The 22737-nt window shown below is 45.2% G+C and overlaps 1 protein-coding gene across 1 annotated transcript in view; it reads left to right on the top strand.

The window, feature by feature from the left end:
* wnt1 (wingless-type MMTV integration site family, member 1) overlaps positions 1–22279 on the top strand; it is a 29261-nt gene extending 6982 nt beyond the window's left edge. Inside the window, exon 4 of the mRNA XM_070869345.1 lies at positions 21791–22279. Coding sequence (XP_070725446.1) covers positions 21791–22279 — 489 coding nt within the window. The remainder of the gene's footprint in view (positions 1–21790) is intronic.
* Positions 22280–22737: the final 458 nt, after the last annotated feature.

Below are 22737 nucleotides of genomic sequence, written 5' to 3'. Positions count from 1 at the left end.
ACTTGTCCCAAATGTTGTACCTATCAGTTTCAAATCGGCACAAACTGTCGTGAAAGCCACGTTGGAAGTTGCCCGATCTGAACTTTGCCCTGCAAAGAACGTACTCCCAATTATATAGCACCTTTCACTTCCCCAGAATATCCCAAAGCGTTTCAAAGCCAATGCGGTATTTTTGAAGTGTTATAATGTGGGAAACGCGGCAGCCAATTTGGAGACAGCAAGCTCCCACCAACAGTAATGAGATAAGTAACCAGATCATCTCTTTAGTGGCGTTAGTTGAGGGATAAATATTGGCCAATACATCAGGAGAATCCCCTGCTCTTCTTTGAATAGTGTCAAGGAATCCTTCATTCACATCGATTGGCACAAGCAGATGATGCCTTTGTTTAAAAAAGAAAAAGACTTGCATTTATATAGTGCCTTTCACGACGACTGGACGTCTCAAAGTGCTTTACAGCCAATGAAGTACATTTGGAGTGTAGTCACTGTTGTAATGTAGGAAACGCAGCAGCCAATTTGCGCACAGCAAGCTCCCACAAACAGCAATGTGATAATGACCAGATAATCTGTTTTAGTGATGTTGGTTGAGGGATAAATATTGGCCAGGACACCGGGGAGAACTCCCCTGCTCTTCTTCGAAATAGTGCCATGGGATCTTTTACGTCCACCTGAGAGCGCAGACAGGGCCTCGGCTTAACGTCTCATCCAAAAGACTTAATTTTTTAATGGGTATAGTCCCACAGCACAGAACCTCTCGCTAATTTGGCACTAGTTTGCACTCTCGGTCAGAGGCCATCAGGTGACTGATGTAGAAAATCGAAAATAAATGTCACAGTGGTGCAGTAGAGGGGGTTCTGAGATTGGACTGAGGCACATTGCAGGGGTAGATTAAAGGGAGTTCTACTCTGTAACTGTGCTGTGACATTTTGATGTTGACACTAAATATCTGAAATATTGAATACCGATCACTGGCAGATTTCACCTTGATAGGCACAACATTGATCATATGTATATATAAAGCCGATCTCCTGTGGCATTGCTCGTAATAAGTCAGGTGACCTGCCCGTGGGCGTGTTATGCCATGTAATGCACAATAAATTATTCTGCTGCTAAGGCGGAGTAATGTTTAATGAAGCCTGTCCCTATAATGCCACATAAATCTCATCTCTGTCCATAAGGGACATTCTGCGGTCAGTTAGAGGTTAATTGCTATTGTCAAGGAAATTTTATAGATTGCCAAGTGCTCGAAATTTCCAGCTCTAGGTCAGAAGAAACTAGCATTAAATGACTGTCTCTTTTTAAAATAGTTTTGAACATAAGAACATAAGAATTAGGAGCAGGAGTAGGCCATACAGCCCCTCGAGCCCATTCAATAAGATCATGGCTGATCTTCGACCGCAACTCCACTTCCTTGCCCTATCCCCATATCCCTTGATTCCCCTCAAGACCAAAGATCTATCGATCTCAGCCTTGAATATGCTCAATGACTGAGCATCCACAGCCCTCTGGGGCAGAGAATTCCAAAGATTCACAACCCTCTGAGTGAAGAAATTTATCCTTGTCTCAGTCCAAAATGGCCGACCCCTTATCCTGTGATTATGCCCCCTAGTTCTGGACACTCCAGCCAGGGGGAAACAACCTCTCAACGTCTACTCTGTCAATCCCCCTCAGAATCTTACATGTGTCAATGAGATCACCTCTCATTCTTCTGAACTCCAGAGAGTATAGGCCCAATCTACTCAATTTCTCCTCTTAGGAGTTTTTTTGAGTTTTTTGATGAGGGAACAGAGAGGGTTGATGGGGGCAATGTGGTTGATGTAGTATACATGGATTTCCAAAAGCATTTAATAAAGTGCCACATAATAGGCTTGCCAGCAAAGTTGAAATCCATGGAATAAAAGGGACAATGGCAGCATGGATACAAATTTGGCTCAGTGACAGGAAACAGAGAACAGTGGTGAATGGTTGTTTATCAGACTGGAGGAAGGTATACAGTGGTGTTCCCCAGGACCACTGCTTTTCTTTATATAGTAATGACTTGGACTTGGGTGTACAGGGCACAATTTCAAAATCTGAAAATTACACAAAATTTGGAAGTATAGTGAACAATAAGGAGGATAATGATAGACTTCAAGAGGTCATAGATAGGCAGGCAGATGAAATTTAACGCAGTGAAGTGTGAAGTGATACATTGTGGTTGGAAGAACGAGGAGAGGCAATATAAACTAAAGGGTACAATTCTAAAGGAGGTGCATGAACAGAGAGACCTGGGGGTATATGTGCACAAATCATTGAAGGTGGCAGGGCAGGTTGAGAAAGCGGTTAAAAAAGCTTACGGGATCCTGGGCTTCATAAATAGAGGCAGAGTGCAAAAGCAAGGAGGTTATGATGAACCTGTATAAAACACTGGTTTGGCCTCAACTGGAGTATTGTGTCCAATTCTGGGCACCGCACTTTAGGAAGGATGTGAAGGCCTTAGAGAGGGTGCTGAAAAGATTGGTTCCAGGGATGAGGGACTTCAGTTACATGGAGAGACTGGAGAAGCTGGGGTTGTTCTCCTTGGAGCAGAGAAGATTGAAAGGGCATTTGATAGAAGTGTTCAAAATCATGAGGGGTTTGGACAGAGTAGATAGAGAGAAACTGTTCCCATTGGCGGAAGGGTCGAGAACCAGAGGACACAGATTTAAGGTGATTGGCAGAAGCACCAAAGGCGACATAAGGAAAAATCTTTTTACACAGCGAGTGGTTAGGATCTGGAATGCACGGCCTGCGAGGGTGGTGGAGGCAGACTCAATCGTGGCTTTCAAAAGGGAATGGGATAAGTACCTGAAGGAAAAAAAATTGCAGGGCTACGGGGAAAGGGCGGGGCAGTGGGACTAACTGAGGTGCTCTTGCAGAGAGCCGGCACGGGCTCGATGGGCTGAATGGCCTCCTTCTGTGCGATAACCATTCTATGATTCTATGATTCTAGGACAACCCTCTCATCCCAGGGATCAATCTAGTGGACCTTCATCTGAATATGAAAGACACGTGTTGGATTAAGCTGTGTCCCTTTTAAGGCCACAAAATTTAATTGGTGTTAGGCGAAGTAATTCAGAATGCAGTTGCTGTTCAAGCTACCGATCACAACCATGATTTTGTTCACCTTTTTAAGTGTGATTTTGCCAAGCTGCAGACATTCTGATTTTGGTATTTTCTGTTACTGAGGGGTTTCACTGTACATTGCAAATGGTGCCTTTGTTTCATAGAAACATAGAAAATAGGTGCAGAACAGGCCATTCGGCCCTTCGAGCCTGCACCACCATTCAATAAGATCATGGCTGATCATGCAACTTCAGTACCCCTTTCCTGCTTTCTCTCCATACCCCTTGATCCCTTTAGCCGTAAGGGCCACATCTAACTCCTTCTTGAATATATCTAACGAACTGGCCTCAACAACTTTCTGTGGTAGAGAATTCCATAGATTCACAATTCTCTGAGTGAAGAAGTTTCTCCTCATCTCGGTCCTGAATGGCTTACCCCTTATCCTTAGACTGCGACCCCTGGTTCTGGACTTCCCCAACATCTTTATACCTTTTGGCTAAAGTGTGACCCCGATATTTGAGTGTGGCACAGAGCTGTGGTTGACGGGAATAGTTGGAATACAGCAGTGAAGGAGGTGGGAGTGCTGAGGAGTGGAGGAAGTAATGACTATTTGGGAGAATTGGAGCAGTGAGGAGTTGGTGTGAAGATTGGGATGCTAAAAATTTGAGTTGGTAATAGGAGAGAAAAAGGCACGAGCATTTAAAAAAGATCAGAGGAAATGAAATTGAAGAAAAAAAGATAGGTGAGCAATCGGCTGTGGGGAATCTGGGGAATTGCTTGTAAAAAAAACCCACGACGCACAACCAAGCCCAAATAAGACATGGAGCAAAAACATTAGCGCACAATGGAGAGCTGGAGAAGGGAAAAGGCGCAAATGCAGCTTGGGGGGAAAGCAGAGAGTGCACAACGTGGCTGAAAAAACGAGCAGCGAAAGAATATATACAACAAGCAAGCTTGCAAAAACAGCGGCAAAAAGGGGAAAGAACAGCACACAATGGGGCTTGAAACACACGATATCTGGAAAGACATAAAGGCGCAAAATGGAGCTTGACAAAATGAGCTGCAAAAATGCACACAATGAAGCTCAATAAAAAAACAGCAGAGAGAAAAAACATGTCCCAATAGAGCTTAAAAATTGGGGACAATAAACAGGTCACAATGGAGCTTAAAATGTGCAGAAAAAGCAAATATTTCTATCTGCACAACAAACGCATTGAGATATTATTAAATGTGTAACCTCGAGAGTTATTTGGCCAGCAGGACGGGTACCTGTACCGAAAGAAAGACTTGCATTTATGTAGCGCCTTTCACGACCACCAATTGGCTTTACAGCCAATGAAATAATTTTTGGAGCGCAGTCACTGTTGTAATGTGGGAAACACGGCAGCCAATTTGCACACAGCAAGCTCCCACAAACAGCAATGAAATAAATGAGCAGATAATCTAATTTTAGTGATATTGGTTGAGAGATAAATATTGGCCAGGACTCCCCTGCTCTTGACTGAGATCTTTTACATCCACCTGAGAGAGCAGATGGAGCCTCAGTTTAATGTCCCATCTGAAAGATGGCACCTCCGACAGTGCAGCACCCACTCAGCACTGCACTGGGAGTGTCAGCCGAGATTTGTGCGCTCAAATCTTTGGAATGAGACTTGAACCCACAACCTTCTGACTCAGGTGAGAGTGCTACCCACCAAGCCACAGCTGACATCTAGAGACTAAGAAGTAAGGCCGAGATTTTCCTTACCTCGGCGGGTCCGGTGTAGCCGGGATCGGTCCAGGCACCGCTGCGGACGCCATCCTGCTCTGTAAAATTATTTTTTGTTGATGGCGAACTTATCAAGCCCTGTGTGTTTTCCGGTCCAATTAGAGGATACGAGTCTGGTGACGCCATTTCATGACGTGTCATCAGCCGGTTTTCTTAAAGGGACCGTGTCCAAATTTATTTTGACAGTTGTGCTGTCAGTGTTCTACAGCATTGAGGTGCTGCAAACACTGACAAGCCTGGCACAGAGATGCAGAGCTGCACCCAAGCTCTCCCATGGCTCCCTCCATATGCTTATGGAGGGAGTCAGAGCACGCAGGGAGGTCCTAGAACATAAGAACATAAGAAATAGGAGCAGGAGTAGGCCATTTGACCCCTTGAGCCTGCTCCGCCATTCAATAAGATCATGGTTGATCTTTCCTTCTGATGGGTGGAAGAGACCTCCTCAGGAAACCTAAACAGCCTGGTTGCACTTTGCACAGGAGGGCACAAGCAGGGATGTGATTAGGAGGACCAGGCTGCAGTGGTGCATACCTTTCAATAATCTCAGTAGATCACGGAGCGTTCGTACAAAGCCACACTCAACCTCATCCTGCTGTGCCTCTCATCACATCCCCATCAGTCTGCCTTCCCTACCCTACTCCTGCACATCCTTACTCACACCAACTTACCTTGCACCTCCACCCATCCCTCTCTCTATATAAATTATCACTTCCTCATCTCACTAGCCACCCCTCACACTCACCATCATCCTACTGCAATCATACCAACTAACAACACACAAGGGTAGGCACTTGGGTGTTTTATCCAATGGCCATGTAAAGTTTCTGTTAATGTGCTGTCAAACATTGAAACCTTTATTTGCAACACTTTGCGTTCTTGGACAGACTTTTGTGCACCTTTGGAAGTGGCTTAGTGAGTTGTAGTGAATGGTGAGACATAACGGTACCCCCCACAATGGTGATGACTGTGAAAGGAATGGCTTGGGCATTGTAGGGATGCTTTATGGAGCTGGTGTGGGGTGGTGCCAACCTGGAGCACCATGTGGCAGCCAGGGTGTACAGTGTCAAGTGAAATAAATCTGGCCATGGTGAGGCCATCCCTGGCCTCCTGGGCAGCAATGTGATTGGGTGCTGATGCCCTCTGTCCTGTGCAGCATCAGGTGATTACGGAGAAGGTTGGTGTTGTTGTTGTTGGTGCTGCTGGTGTGCCTGGCGCTGCTGGTGTTGGGGCTGATTGTGGTGGGATTCTGAGGACCAAGGTGAGATAGAATAAAGGGCACCCATGTTGGTGGAATAGATGGCAGATGAAGTACAGATGACAGAAGCGATCTGTCAATGGCGAGAGAGTTCTTCCAATGAGGTAAGAGTAGATGGAGAGTGGAAAGCCTGCAGAATCTGTGCTGGAAATGGATTGAGAAACAGCTTGTGGTTGAGGAAAGTGAATATCTGTCAGGTGGGAGTTTTTACTGTACATTTGACTCTGTCAAGTAATCAGCTGGAGCAATGGCCACTGAACTCCCACCTCAGGTTGATAGCCATGGCCGTCGAACAGTGTAGTTCCCGTGGCCATGAAGTTAAAGTCAAAAGGCAAGTAAAAAAAATCCTGTTAATCATTTGTTAGCTAGATGCTAATGAGTTTAATTGGCTCCCCCGCCGCTGCCTGTCGGGTCTGCTCAGCGCTGACAGACCCGACACTGCGAAAGGCGCATGACGGCGGGTCACTCAACCTACTGTCAAAAAAAATCACATTTCCCACCCGACCTGCCACCGATCCCGCCCGCTGAACCCCTGGAAAATTCCGGCTGAAGTGTTTAATTAATTCCTGGAAAATATATTTGGTCCTCTCACAATTCACAAAAATAGATAAGTAAATAAATCTCTGTACGGCCCACAGGGAGAATTATTTCACCAGAAAATCAATGTAAGCACTCTGTTGTATCTATTTAGGGTGAGGGTTTTTATAGTAATGGTGAAGAAATAGAACATTTAAGATTGAACTAATTAACATCTTTCAGTTTTTTACAAAATATTTCTAGAGCAGCTCTTTGTTTAAGTAGAACCTATTAGTAACAAATATGCTTAGATCTATAATTTATATTCAGAACCTTGCTGCAATTTTGATTAATGGTACAATACTTCAAAACTTGCCGCCTATATTCATTTTTTTTTTTGGTTGCTTTCAATCTCTCAAATTCAGCAATAAAATAATTGCAGCTGCTATAACTATTTACAATGCATTATAAAATAACAATCATAATTAAACAAGGCAAATTTCAAAATGTTCTACTTGTATATAGTGCAAGTAATTTATCTTTTATTTCAACAAACTTACAAAAAAACAACTTCTGGTTGCTTTTCTTGCTGCTAAAATGAACCAGGGTGAAGGAGAGGACAAGACTTATAAACAGCAAACTGTAGCACGTTCTCTGCATGGGCAGTGTTGCTGTAAAGGACAATAATACCTCGGAGTTGTAGGCACAGTCCCATACTGGAAATTGTAGTCTTTTTTTATATTCATTCCTGGGATGTGGGTGTCGCTGGCAAGGCCGGCATTTATTGCCCATCCCTAATCCCCCTTGAGAAGGTGGTGGTGAACCACCTTCTTGAACCGCTGCAGTCCGTGTGGTGAAGGTGCTCCCACAGTGCTGTTAGGGAGGGAGTTCCAAGATTTTGACCCAGCGACGATGAAGGAACGGCCGATATATTTCCAAGTCAGGATGGTGTGTGACTGGGAGGGGAACGTGGAGCTGGTGGTGTTCCCATGCACCTGCTGCCCTTGTCCTTCTAGGTGGTAGAGGTCGCGGATTTGGGAGGTGCTGCCGAAGAAGCCTTGGCGAGTTGCTGCAGTGCATCTTGTAGATGGTGCACACTGCAGCCACGGTGCGCCGGTGGTGGAGGGAGTAAATGTTGAAGGTGGTGGATGGGGTGCCGATCAAGCGGACTGCTTTGTCCTGGATGGTGTCAAGCTTCTTGAGTGCTGTGGGAACTGCACTTATCCAAGCAAATGGAGAGTATTCCATCACACTCCTGACTTGTGCCTTGTAGATGATGTAAAGGCTTTGGGGAGTCAGGAGGTGAGACACTTGCTGCAGAATACCCAGCCTCTGACCTGCTCTTGTAGCCACAGTATTTATGTGGTTGGTCCAGTTAAATTTCTGGTCAATGGTGACCCCCAGGATGTTAATGGTGGGGGATTCGGTGATAGTAATGCCATTGAATGTCAAAGGGTGATGATTAGACTCTCGCTTGTTGGAGATAGTCATTGCCTGGCACTTGTGTGGCACGAATGTTACTTGCCACATACCAGCCCAAGCCTGAATGTCATCCAGGTCTTGCTGCATTTGGGCATGAACTGCTCCATTATCTGAGGATAACAGGACAAGCCTACTATCTTGGGAAGTCTCTCCAGCTGACCGTGATAGTTCTGGGAAGCCCAATGGATTCGAGCTTCAGATGTCTCTGACAGGCACATGTCACCAGGGGAAGACATTGTTTGAGGAATTTCACAAACACAAAACGCTCTTGTATTGATCATTTCCTTCTAAATGTTGACATTTTTATGTCTTTATGATGTTAGAAGATTGATTTCGAGTCGTGAGTCCTCAGCTTAGTGGAGAAAGCAAGATGGCAACTGAATGGTCAAAAGTACCTGGAGCTATTTCATTGGTTCCCCTACTTTTGTTTCTTAGTAACTTTTACAGACAGCTCATTGTTGATTTGATATTTTCATACATCCTTGATAGCTTTTCGTTGAAGATGTAGGTACCCACTTTATCTGCTTTTTATGTTCCCCATTGGTTCACTGGTGATTTGTGGTGTTGTGAATATGAAATATGAGCTAACCGGGTGCAAACTTTGCATATATATATATGTTCCTAATCATTCTAAATAGCATTAATATCAAGAATCAGATCACTGCCGATACTAATTTCTAGATTTACTCCGTATGAAATTAATGCAATTGGTAAGCTTCCAAACTTTAACAGACATGGTTGGCCTTCCTAAAACGAAATCTGTGTGAACTGCATTGATAACAATTTAGCTTTCACAATTAGCTCCTCTCAAGCACAAGATACAGTCTGTTGGTACCAATTTTATATGAATCAATGTAATAATCGATGTGCGGGATCAAGGATCACTCTGCTATCGAGAAACGTTGCAGTATTAGTTGGCCTTTGCGGAATTATAAATGAAATGTAAAACATTAAGGGGGTGAAACTCCGTTGTGCCCCGTTTGGGGGCGGTACCATCCGGGAGGCGGGACATTCTGTACCAGGCGCAGAAGTCCCGACCCGCTCGAAAAATTCGGGTTACTGCCCCCGAAAGGAAGTGGAGTGCAAAATAACACGTTACACTTCCTTTCTGGGGCAGTAAAAAAGAAAAGAAAGACTTGCATTTCTATAGCGCCTTTCATGACCACCGGACGTCCCAAAGCGCTTTACAGCCAATGAAGTACTTTTGGAGTGTAGTCACTGTTGTAATGTGGGAAACACGGCAGCCAATTTGTACACAGCAAGCTCCCACAAACAGCAATGTGATAATGACCAGATCATCTGTTTTAATGATGTTGATTGAGAGATAAATATTGGCCAGGACACCGGGGAGAACTCCCCTGCTCTTCTTCGAAATAGTGCCATGGGATCTTTTACGTCCACCTAAGAGAGCAGACGGGGCCTCGGTTTAATGTCTCATCCGAAAGACGGCACCTCCGACAGTGCAGCCCTCCCTCAGCACTGCACTGGAGTGTCAGCCTAGGTTTATGTGCTCAAGTTACTGGAGTGGGTCTGGTAGTGCTGTGGAGGGGTCGGGAGAGGGACGCAGCGCTACGCATTGGGCCGCATAGCGCTGCCGCGGAGGAGGGGCTCTGCCCGTCATTAAAGGGAAGGGTCCAAGCTCCTATCTCGGCAGTAAGGAAACAGGCCTCCCTGGACCACCGGGGAGCAGGGTTGCCGTGCCATCAGCACCCCCAGCCCGTTCCCCAATCCCCCCTCCCCCAGGGGGCGCTAACTGGAGGTGCAAATGAACCAAATTTCTAGGCCTGAATGACAGTAATTCTGCTGAGCCACACACAGTAACCTTTAAGCCGTACATCCACCAGGGAGTCCCACTCACAAGGAGCACCAGCCGGAGCTCGGGCTATGACACTGTAGCCCCAACTCTTCAACCTTCATTCCTTGTTGCAAGTGTGGCTTCCTGCTAGGAATACGGCCTGCAGAATTTCCTCTTCCAACGGGGTACTGTTAACAGGGTACAAAACTGAATGAACCCCCCCACCAGAATAATTTATTGCAGTGTTAGAGACATATACTCAGTCAGAAGGCAATCAGGCAGTAGTTCTGTAAAAACCTAATGGTCTGATTTGATAGTGTATCCTTACATAGCCAATCAATTGATCAGGGTGAAATATCCAGTTGTCTGATTGTGTCTTAATGAAAAGTGGAGTTTCTTTATTGGCAAGTTAAGTCTTTAGAGTATATGGAAAATAGATGATACAATGCCACCTTGAAGTCACAATATACAGTTTAATTTATTTCTCTATTTTATGCATACACCTTTTGCATCTTGCATGCCTTATGTCTATCGTATCACACTTGTCTATGTATGCAAATCTTGTACCGCTGATTGGCTCAAATTTCATATTCATAAACTAGCAATGAATCACATTGGTCGAGCTGGGGTGTGTCGAAAAACCAGCAATGAAGAACTATTAAGGACAAATAAAACTAACAAAACAAGCATGAGGGTCAGCAGAATCCATCCACAAATGAAAGAAGAGTAGACAATCAAATTGAATCATAGAAATTTACGGCCATTCGGCACATCGTGTCTGTGCCGGCCAAAAAAGAGCTACCCAGCCTAATCCCACTTTCCAGCTCTTTGTCCGTAGCACTTCAGGTGCACATCCAAGTACTTTTCAAATGTGGTGAGGGTTTCTGCCTCTACCACCCTCTACCACCCAGTGACTTCCAGACCCCCACCACCCTCTGGGTGAAAAAAGTTCTCCTCAACTCTCCTCTAATCCTTCTACCAATTACTTTAAATCTATGCCCCCTGGTTATTGGCCTCTCTGCAAAGAGAAATAGGTCCTTCCTATCCACTCTATCCAGGCCCCTCATAATTTTATACACCTCAATTAAATCTTCTCTCAGCCTCCTCTGCTCCAAAGAAAACAGCCCCAAATAGTTTCTTGAAGATCATTTCTATCGTCGTCATGGTTTTTTCACTAAACTGAAGACTTACCGTGGGAGATAAGGGCTCTGAATCTCTTCTGGAGGGTTGTTCCAACCTTCCATTGCAACTTCAGCGGGAAATCAGAAGAAGCCCTGGAGGGAAAAGCGCAACAGGCCATTTACCCTGTTTCTCTGCGGGGGTTCTGGTGATCTCTCACTGATGCTACAGTGGGAGATTAGGGCAACCCCGGTGGAAATTCAGGGCCAAGGTCTGTAAAACAATAAGGATGTCAAATGAACATACAAAAATTTACAAAAAATGTGATTCAACCCCACACCTAAAAACAATTGCTGTGCTTAAAATGCCCCCAACATCATCAGAGGGCTGTCCCTCTCTGATGATAGCCCAGATCTTAAAACTTTTTTGGATTACCAGAGCCACCAGTCCCAACCAAAAGAAAGAAAGACTTGCATTTTTATAGCACCTTTCACGACCACTGGACGTCCCAAAGCACTTTACAGGCAATTAAGTACATTTTGCAGTGTAGTCACCATTATAATGTGGGAAACCAGGTAATAGGAACATAATAACTAGAAGCAGCAGTAGGCCTGCATTGCATGCATTTGTACCGACAACCCATTGAATTTTGTTTTTTATCTTGGCATAAAACGTCACAAAGTAAAGCATAGGCACTTCCAACTTCTTCTGAGGTCAATTGGAAAACAAAAGTGAAGTATGCTATATACTAGCTGATCTTTCACATCTACAATCAGCAAGCACAGAACAACAACAACAACTTGTATTTATATAGCGCCTTTAACATAGTAAAACGTCGCAAGGCGCTTCATAGGAGTGTTATAAGACAACAAATTTGACACCGAGCCACATAAGGAGAAATTAAGGCAGGTGACTTGGTCAAAGAGGTAGGTTTTAAGGAGTGTCTTAAAGGAGGGAAGAGAGGTAAAGAGGCGGAGAGGTTTAGGCAGGGAGTTCCAGAGCTTGGGGCCCAGGCAACAGAAGGCACGGCCGCCAATGGTGGAGCGATTATAATCAGAGATGCTCAAGAGGGCAGAATTTGAGGAGCGCAGACATCTCATAAAAACATAAGGACATAAGAAATAGGAGCAGGAGTAGGCCATTAGGCCCCTCAAACCTGCTCCGTCATTTAATAAGATCATGGCTGATAAGATTATCTCAGGGGATTGTGGGGCTGGAGTAGATTACAGAGATAGGGAGGGGCGAGGCCAATGTAGCAATTTGAAAATAAGGATGAGAATTTTGAAATCGAGGCGTTGCTTAACCGGGAGCCAGTGTAGGTCAACGAGCACAGGGGGTGATGGGTGAGCGGGACTGGGTGCGAGTTAGGACACGGGGCAGCGAGCACAGGGGGTGATGGGTGAGCGGGACTGGGTGCGAGTAAGGACATGGGGCAGCGAGCACAGGGGGTGATGGGTGAGCGGGACTTGGTGCGAGTTAGGACACGGGACAGCGAGCACAGGGGTTGATGGCTGAGCGGGACTTGGTGCGAGTTAGGACACGGGGCAGCGAGCACAGGGGGTGATGGATGAGCGGGACTCGGTGCGAGTTAGGACACGGGGCAGCGAGCACAGGGGGTGATGGATGAACGGGACTTGGTGCGGGTTAGGACACAGGACAGCTGAGTTTTGGATCACCTCAAGTTTACGTAGGCTAGAATGTGGGAGGCCAGCCAGGAGTGCGTTGGAATAGTCAAGTCTGGAGGTAACAAAGGCAAGAAAGACAGATAGAGCTGAAGAGCTCGGGTAGAAATGGTGCAGCTCCTTATAGTTTTAAAAACTCATTCTAAATGGTTACTCCAGCTGCAGTTTTATTCATGTTTATCTCACAACTCCAAAAATAGCCGAAGGAAAACAAATTGATTCCTATATAGATAGTGTCAAGTGCAAGGAGGATTGTGGCAGTGTTCAAGTTTGGAGAAAGTTCTGAATAAAAGCCTCAACTTAAACCTGTTTATTTAAGCAGAGCTTTTGGTAACATTAAATACTGTTGCACAGATACGTGGTAAAGGAGGAAAAAATGCTGATTACGTGTTATATATTTCTCAACTGTCACCATAGAAACCCACGTCCCAAACAGATGGACAGTAAAGGAGCTGCTCCCCCATATTAAGTACAGAGATTTATTTGTGTAAGTGTGAGACGTGAGGGAATTCTTAAATTTATTTATTAGCATGCAGTGGGTAAGCAAATCGTCCTCATTTATTTTCCAGGGGCCAATCATAAGAGCGCTTACTTGACTATCTCGAGCGAAATTTCTTTCCAAATTCTGGGGCTATCTTCCAACCTCCTTTCCAAGTTCTTTCAGAGTTTACCTGCTCCCCAACTCACTCTTGCACCCCCTTGCACTACATCTGACTCGCCCTAAAGGAACAGAATAGGCCATCTATTAAACATGTAATAAATAAAATCTTGCACACAGCTGTCCCATTTCAAAATGTCGCACTGTCACATGTTCTAATGTACTTGCTTCATGGTTCTTTGCTTAAGGATTCATCACAACACATTGCTATGAAGAACTAGTTGGTTTATTAACAAAAGGTTTAACAATCACACTACACATTCCCAGTTCATCCACCAGGCTCACAACCACCTGCCTCATCGTGGATCCCCCGAACCCAACTGGCTGGGGTTTTATTGAGTCTTAAGAACATAAAAACATAAGAAATAGGAGCAGGAGTAGGCCATCAGGCCCCTCGAGCCTGCCCCGGCATTTAATAAGATCATGGCTGGTCTGATCATGGACTCAGCTCCACTTCCCTGCCTGCTTCCCATAACCCTTTACTCCCTTATCGCTCAAATATCTGTGTATCTCCGCTTTAAATATATTAAATGACCCAGCCTCCACAGCTCTCTGGAGCAGAGAATTCCATAGATTTCTCTGCATCTGAGAGAAGAAATTTCTCCGCAACTCAGTTTTAAATGGGCGACCCCTTATTCTGAGACTGTGCCCCCTAGTTTTACTTTCCTCCAAGAGTGGAAATATCTTCTCTGCATCCACTTTGTCGAGCCCCCTCATTATCTTATCTGTTTCGATAAGATCACCTCTCATTCTTCTGAACTCCAATGAGTATAGGCCCAACCTACTCAACCTATCTTCATAAGTCAACCCCCTCATCTCCGGAATCAACCTAGTGAACCTTCTCTGAACAGCCTTCAATGCAAGTATATCTTTCCTTAAATACAGAGACCAAAACTGTACGCAGTACTCCAGGTGTGGTCTCACCAATACCCTGTACAGTTGTAGCAGGACTTCCCTGCTTTTATACTCTATCCCCCTTACAATAAAGGCCAACATTCTATTTGCCTTCCTGATCACTTGCTGTACCTGCATACTAACTTTTTGTGTTTCATCCACAAGGACCCCCAGGTCCCTCTGTACTGCAGCACTTTGCAATTTTTCTCCATTTAAATTATAATTTGCTTTTCTATTGTTTCTGCTAAAGTGGATAACCTCACATTTTCCCACATTATACTCCATCTGCCAAATTTTTGCCCACTCACTTAGCCTGTCTATATCCCTTTGCAGATTTTTTGTGTCCTCTTCACAATTTGCTTTCCCACCCATCTTTGTATCATCAGCAATTATTACATTACACTCGGTCCCTTCATCCAAGTCATTAATATAGGTTGTAAATAGTTGAGGACCCAGCACCAATCCCTGCGGCACCCCACTAGTTACTGTTTGCCAACCGGAAAATGACCCATTTATCCCGACTCTCTGTTTTCTGTTAGTTAGCCAATCCTCTATCCATGTTAATATATTACCCCCAATCCCGTGAATTTTTATCTTGTGCAGTAACCTTTTATGTGTCACCTTATCGAATGCCTTCTGGAAATCCAAATACAGCACATCCACTGGTTCCCCCTTATTCACCCTACTCGTTACATCCTCAAAGAACTCCAGCAAATTTGTCAAACATGATTTCCCTTTCATGAAACCATGCTGACTCTGCTTGATTGAATTATGCTTTTCCAAATGCTTCTTTAATAATGGACTCCAGCATTTTCCCAACGACAGATGTTAGGCTAACTGGTCTATAGTTTCCTGCTTTTTATCTGCCTCCTTTTTTAAATAGGGGCATTACATTTGTGGTTTTCCAATCCGCTGGGACCTCCCCAGAATCCAGGTAATTTTGGTAGATTACAACCAATGCATCCACTATCTCTGCAGCCACTTCTTTTAAGACCCTAGGATGTAAGGCATCAGGTCCAGGGGACTTATCCACCTTTAGTTCCATTATTTCACCGAGTACTACTTCATCTTGTGAACATCACATGACTGGCTAAGCCACTCCCAACTCAACAGCTCTACAAACCTGTGAGCATACTCACTGGTGCACACATTACACATATCAAAGTGCTAAACTTCGAAAGCGTCACAGTTGGACGTTGACATCATATTTGCACCTGGTTGGATCAAGTTTCACTTCACAAAACATTAACAAAGCACAACTGAGCAGATAAGCAATGTACCAATCAGCAAATAGCAAACAGGAATGAGAAGCACCAATCAAGAGTGAGCAGTCAAACACCAACCAATAAAATACAAGAGAAGGTTAACCAATGAAATTGGTCAGAATATTGCTTGAAAATTGTTTTGACTGCCATCTTGTTTGGTCAGTGACCTGAGGAATATGGTACTAAATAAGGGAATGTAGTACTAAATAAGATTAAAAATATATTTAGTAAATTCGTGTTACATAATTCACAACAGAATCATTAAACTTACCCACACAGTTGTCTTTCCGATGTATGAAATCACTCCAATAAGATTTCCCTCCAGAGGCCTGCCCTTTTTTCAAGCTGCTGGAACTTGAGGTCACAGAGCTATTCACAGCTATTCCTGTCAGATGAATGAAGAGACCTCAATTGGGCGGTAGACTAGACTGTCCAAAATGCACCCATGTCACTCTGTGCAAGCACTGTGGCCAAAAAAAACCAGAATTGCACCCAAGGCTGCCTCCCTTCTGATGGTGCATACCGCACCAAATTATCTTTTCATGATTGACAGCCAGAATAACCATTTATAGATTGCGGCAGGACGTTGTTTGTTGGTCATGCCCACATCTCCCTTAACATCAGTTGATCGAACTAGAACTCGGTGAAGCTAATATTATGGCCTTTGAAGATAGCTGCAATTTTTATTTTGTATTAGCATGTCAAGACCAAGTAAAGCAGGAACTTTTGAAGTCTATCGGAGGCAATTTTGACTATGTCATGATTTACAAAGGCATGTTTATTTACATCACTAAGCACATTATATGCACAGATTTATTTAATCAACTGTGATTTGTAGGGAAAAAAGTACTTTACTTATTTACCGACAGTAGGTGACAAAAACACTATTTATGAACTGAATTTAATATTTAATTTCTATCCATGAGCAATGCCATGGGAGATCCAATAATCATAGCTGTATTGTGTCGAATGTATCTCTAGAATCACATATTTTAAAGGTGTCACATGTGAAAATGTGGTCGCAGAAGTGTCACATAGAAACATAGAAAATAGGTGCAGGAGTAGGCCATTCGGCCCTTCGAGCCTGCACCATCATTCAATATGATCATGGCTGATCATGCAACTTCAGTACCCCACTCCTGCTTTCTCTCCATACCCCCTGATCCCTTTGGCCGTAAGGGCCACATCTAACTCCCTTTTGAATATATCCAACGAATTGGCCTCAACAACTTTCTGTGGTAGAGAATTCCACAGGTTCACAATTCTCTGGGTGAAAAAGTTTCTCCTCATCTCGGTCCTAGATGGCTTACTCCTTATCCTTAGACTGTGACCCCTGGTTCTGGACTTCCCCAACATCGGGAACATTCTTCCTGCATCTAACCTGTCTAATCCAGTCAGAATTTTATATTCCGTCACACCTCAGGGTGTCATCTCAAAGCTCCACAAAAAACATAACCATTTATCTGTTCACGTTCCACCAAATAGCCAATTGATTAAAATGGGAGCAAGTCAAATATGCCAAAAAGTACCAAGGAGAAATGAGTAAGAAATAGAAAATTCAGCAAATATCCAATTGACTAAATATGAACAAATCATAAATAGCCAGACGTGCCAATGAGAACCGAGAACCCAGCAGAAAACCAAAGATTCTAAGCCTTTGAATTTTTTCTCTCTCACTCTCCAAAGCCATCATTCACAAACCAGAAAATACCACAACACCAACAATCCCTAAAATCACTCAAAATAATGTCGGCGTACACTTTTTAAGCCACCATTTTCCTTCTCCACTCAGGTGAGTGTATACCATTAGAAAACAAACACTTATAACATCGTAAGCACATAAAATTGTTACACAAGAAAGTACCCACCAACTTGGTAATTTAATTTTAGAAATATCTCCAAGATGTTTCCCCTGCACAGGCCTACCCATCTGTCTGGGATCTGATGCTCCAGTTGTACTGCATTCCTGAAGATCCATTCTTTACTGGGGCTGAATGAGGAGAATAAAGAGAAAGAAAGACTTACATTTATATAGCGCCTTTCACAACCACCAGATGGAGTATAATGTTGGACTGTCCTGCACTTTGGCAGAAAAAAAATCAAAGAGCAAGTTATTATTTAAATGGAGAAATATTGCAAAGTGCTGCAGTACAGCGGGACCTGGGGGTACTTATGCATGAAACATAAAAGGTTAGTATGCAGGTACAGCAAGTGATCAGGAAGGCCAATAGAATCTTGGTCTTTATTGCAAAGGGGATGGAGTATAAAAGCAGGGAAGTCTTACTACAGTTATACAGGGTATTGGTGAGGCCACACCTGGAATACTGCGTGCAGTTTTGGTTTCCATATTTACAAAAGGATATACTTGCTTTGGAGGCAGTTCAGAGAAGGTTCACAAGGTTGATTCCAGAGATGAGGGGGTTGACTTATGAGGAAAGATTGAGTAGGTTGGGCCTCTACTCATTGAAATTCAGAAGAATGAGAGGTGATCTTATCGAAATGTATAAGATTATGAGGGGGCTGGACTAGGTGGATGCAGAGAGGATGTTTCCACTGGTGGGGGAGACTAGAACTAGAGGGCATGATCTTAGAATAAGGGGCCGCCCATTTAAAACAGAGATGAGGAGAAATGTCTTCTCTCAGAGGGTTGTGGATCTGTGGAATTCACTGCCTCAGAGAGCTGTGGAAGCTGGGACATTGAATAAATTTAAGACAGAAATAGACAGTTTCTTAAACAATAAGGGAATAAGGGGTTATGGGGAGCGGGCAGGGAAGTGGAGCTGAGTCCATGATCAGTTCATCCATGATCGCATTAAATGGCGGAGCAGGCTCGAGGGGCCGTATGGCCTACTCCTGCTCCTATTTCTTATGTTCTTATGTCCAAAAACGCTTTACAGCCAATGAAGTACTTTTGAAGTGTAGTCACTGTTGTAATGGTGGAAACACGACAGCCAATTGCGCACAGCAAGCTCCCACACACAGCAATGTGATAATGACGCACGCTTGAGTATTACACTAGTGTATTGAAACTCCGAGAATGCACCTGTGGCATTGTGCATATTACTCTGACACTCACAAAGGTGCCCGTCTCTCCTTGGTCAATGCAGGAAAGAAAAGGCAGGGCTTTTGAACAACAAGCTATTGCTCACTCTGCGAATGGATAGACAGCCATTAAAAAAAAACTAGCGTTTAAGAATAAATCTCAATTTTCTGATTGAGCAAACAGGAAGTGTCCCACCTACAGCATTCTGATTGCAAATCAGATCCAGGGAAGCAACAATTCTCAGGCCATCTTCCACAACTTAAATGGAATTGATGACTTTAATATAAATGCAATGGAAGCTCTCTCAACAGTCTTAAAGGGCTCAAAGTCGCCAGGGATAAATTGAATTTCTAACGGAGTATTAAGACCAATAAAGGAAATGTGTGAGGCATTGAAGGTGGTTATTGTAATGTATTTGCTTCATGGGTTCTTTGTTGAAGAATTCATAGCAACACATTGCTATTAAGAACTAACGAAGGGTCATCGACCTGAAACGTTAACTCTGTTTTTCTCTCCACAGATGCTGCCTGACCCGCTGAGATTTCCAGCAATTTCTGGTTTTATTTCAGATTCCAGCATCCGCGGTGTTTTGCTTTTGTATTGAGAACTAGTTGGTTTATGAACAAAGGTTTAACAATCACACTACACATTACCAGTTCATCCACTTGGCTCACAACTGCATACCTCATCGTGGATGACCCAGACCCAACTGACTGGGGTTTTATTGAGTCTTGTGAACATCAGGTGACTGGCTACTCACATTCCAAAAGCTCTACAACTATTTTTGTAAAACAGTAAATCAAGAGCCGCCCTACTAGAGGGGCACAAAAACCGACAAATTAAACAAGTTAACTTTTTACGTTAATGGATCAAATTAAAATTTGGTTGCCGAGGGTGATGCACTGCAGTCCCTCTGGTGCCCACCTCTCGCGGAAGGCCGCGAGCGTACCGGTGGACATCGCGTGCTTCATCTCCAGGGACACCCTGGCGCGAACATAACCGCGGAAGAGAGGCAGGCAGTCGGGCTGAACGACCTCCTCGACCGCCCCAACAGCTCGACAAACCTGTGAGCATACACACAGTTATATGGGAGTCGATGACAGCCGGGGAGGTATCAACAGGCTGGGAATATGCTAACGTGGTGCCCGTTTACAAAAAGGGTGGCCTGCAACTTCATACTCTTTAGTCTTTCTTCAGTACTGTCTAAAATAATGGAATCATTTATCATGAATAAATGTGATTATTTGTTCAATGATAACTCAGTAAACAGCAGTCAACATGGGATTCCGAAGGGAATGATCCTGCCTTACAAACCGACTTGAGTTTTGAGTCCAAGTGGACTGTGGCCAGCCCTATTGTATGATGTAGCTTGACTTCCAAAAAGCATTGGATAAAGTTCCACACGACAGGCTAGTGGTGAAGCCCACAGCTGTGGGAACTCTGTATGATACAATCAATATTACTCCATCTCAAAATAATGTTGTTTTCTTAATGCAATCCCGATTTACTCCAGATACAATGGATAATGTTACTCTGGAATTAATTGTGACTAGTTTCTTTTTGGTTCCCATCTGTACACTGTAATTGTGCATAGTTCCTCAATATTAATAATGAGTTACTATCAGTGCCAAAATGACCCGCGATGTACTGAGTTATAATATGATTGGCTAACAATTTTTGCCCACTCACTTAGCCTGGCTATATCCTTTTGCAGATTTTTTGTGTCCTCCTCACACATTGCTTTCCCTCCCATCTTTGTATCGTCAGCAAACTTGGCTACGTTACACTCGGTCCCTTCTTCCAAGTCGTTAATGTTAGTATGTGGGGCGGAGCGAGACTTAGCTTCAGGCGCTGAGGTCTCGCCACCTCCGCCCCCCGCCCCCCCCACCCCCCACTCCAGAAATTCAGGTTACCGCTCCCTGAAGGAAATGGAGTGCTACACCCAGCACTCCACGTCCTTCCTGGGGCGCTAACGGTGCACACACCTCGGCCATATAGCGCTGCCGCGTCCGAGGGGCCCGTCCCTCACTTAAAGGGAAGGGCCCACGTTGCCGACTCTGCAGCAGAAAAAGGGACCTACCTGGGCCACCGGGGAACGAGGGTATCGCTTGATCAGCCCGGCACTCCAGCAGAGTGCCGCGCTGAGTGAGCGCGGCCACGACCCCGCGGAGAAACCGGATCGGAAGCAGCAACAAGGGAAGTTGGTTTTCCTTTTTCACTCGGCCACCTCGCCTTTAATTTTTGCCCGGCTAGCGGCCGGCCGCCCCAGTACGCGCCCCGTGAAGCTGTCGGTGTTCTCGCCCGGCGCTGCTGCAGGGGCTGAAAGTCAATTTCGGGGCAGGGGCGCTACGCAAGAGATCGGGGCGCAACGCCAGCGCTAAATTCCCGCCCAATGTGGCGCGAACCATTAACCACGCCGCGCCCAGTCGTTAACTCATTTGCGCCCCGTTAGCGCTCCCCGCGGGGGGCTCACGGGAGGCGCAAATGCACCCAATTTCTCCCCCATAATCCAGGCTGAGACTCCCAGTGCAGTGCTGAGGGAGTGCTGCACTGTCGGAGGCGCCGTCTTTCGGATGAGATGTTAAACCGAGGCCCCGTCTGCTCTCTCAGGTGAATGCAAGAGATCCATGACACTATTTCGAAGAAGAGCAGGGGAGTTACCTCTGCACAAATTGGCTGCCGCGTTTCCTACAATTTACAGCAGTGAAAAGTACTTCATTGGCTGTAAAGCACTTTGGGACGTCCAGAGGTCGTGAAAGGCGCTATCGAAATGCACGTCTTTCTTTTCACTGTTCAAGTCTCGTTCCATTCGGACGGTAGAGCAAAATAATATTCAAGCATAAACACAGAAAATGCTGGAAATCTCAGCAGGTCAGGCAGCATCTGTGGAGAGGAAGCAACTCTGTTTCTCTCTCCACAGATGCTGTTTGACCTGCTGAGATTTCCAGCATTTTCTGTTTTTAGCCCAGGTTCCAGCATCCGCAGTATTTTGCTTTTGTGCTAATATTGAAGCACTTCACCTGTAACGTTTATTTGCATTGCTGAGTTGTATGCATTGGTCCAGACTGCTGTTCCTCCTCCGCCTCACCAGAACGAGATATGTTGCATCCACAGCAGCTGAGGCAAGAGTGCACTGTTCTGCAATACAAGGGATCATTAATGCTGAGATCATTACTTTCCAATAAGCAAGATGTTTGCAGGTACTGATTAATCTTTGTCAATTTCGCAGACAGTCCATGCCGAGATGAGACAGGAGTGTAAGTGCCACGGAATGTCTGGCTCTTGCACGGTTAAAACCTGTTGGATGCGGCTCCCCACCTTTCGGACAGTGGGTAATTTGCTGAAGGACCGCTTTGACGGAGCCTCCCGGGTGATCTACGGCAACAAGGGCAGTAACCGCGCTTCCCGAGCGGACATGCGGCACCTGGAGCCCGAGAACCCTGCTCACAAACCGCACTCGCCCCAGGACCTGGTCTACTTCGAGAAGTCCCCCAACTTCTGTTCGGTGAACAGCAAAATGGGCACCGCGGGCACCATGGGCCGAGCCTGCAATAACACCTCCCTGGGCCTGGACGGCTGTGACCTGCTGTGCTGCGGCAGGGGATTCCACACCCTGACCGAGAGGGTCACCGAGAGATGCCACTGCACTTTCCATTGGTGTTGCCACGTCAGCTGCTTAAACTGTACGACCACACAGACTCTGCACGAGTGTCTCTGAGCGTCAGAGAGCCTTGTCCTGGGGGAGGGGGGGGGGGGGGCGTGTGGGAGGGGGTCATAGCTTGGGGCGGCTAAGTGGGCAGGGGAGAACTCTGCCATGGGGTAATCTGGTGGTGCTGGGGGGGCGGGGGCATGGGAACCTTTGCATGGGTATCCAAGGGGCATCCCAGAATGGGACTGTCTAAGTTTGATGTCTCTAAACATCAACGAGACTCTTTGCAAGGGTGTAACAAAGTTCTACGTGTGGCAGAGAGATCCCAGATGGGGTCCCTAAGTGTGTAAAGAGTTTCTAACCTAAGAGTGCACAAGGTGATCAAGAACCTTTCACTGGGCGATGTGAAGGGCATGGACACTCTTTACAGAATCTGAGGGACAAGGGATTTTTTTCAATAAGCCCTCTAAAGGACGAAAATACTCTCAGGGACCCGGGCGGGCCAGAAACACCTAAATATTTCCTGA

The sequence above is a fragment of the Pristiophorus japonicus genome, chromosome X, assembly GCF_044704955.1.
Source record: "Pristiophorus japonicus isolate sPriJap1 chromosome X, sPriJap1.hap1, whole genome shotgun sequence".
NCBI classification, from domain to species: domain Eukaryota; kingdom Metazoa; phylum Chordata; class Chondrichthyes; family Pristiophoridae; genus Pristiophorus; species Pristiophorus japonicus.
The sequence above is the reverse complement of the archived record's forward strand: the minus strand, read 5'-3'. Positions and strand labels throughout refer to the sequence as shown.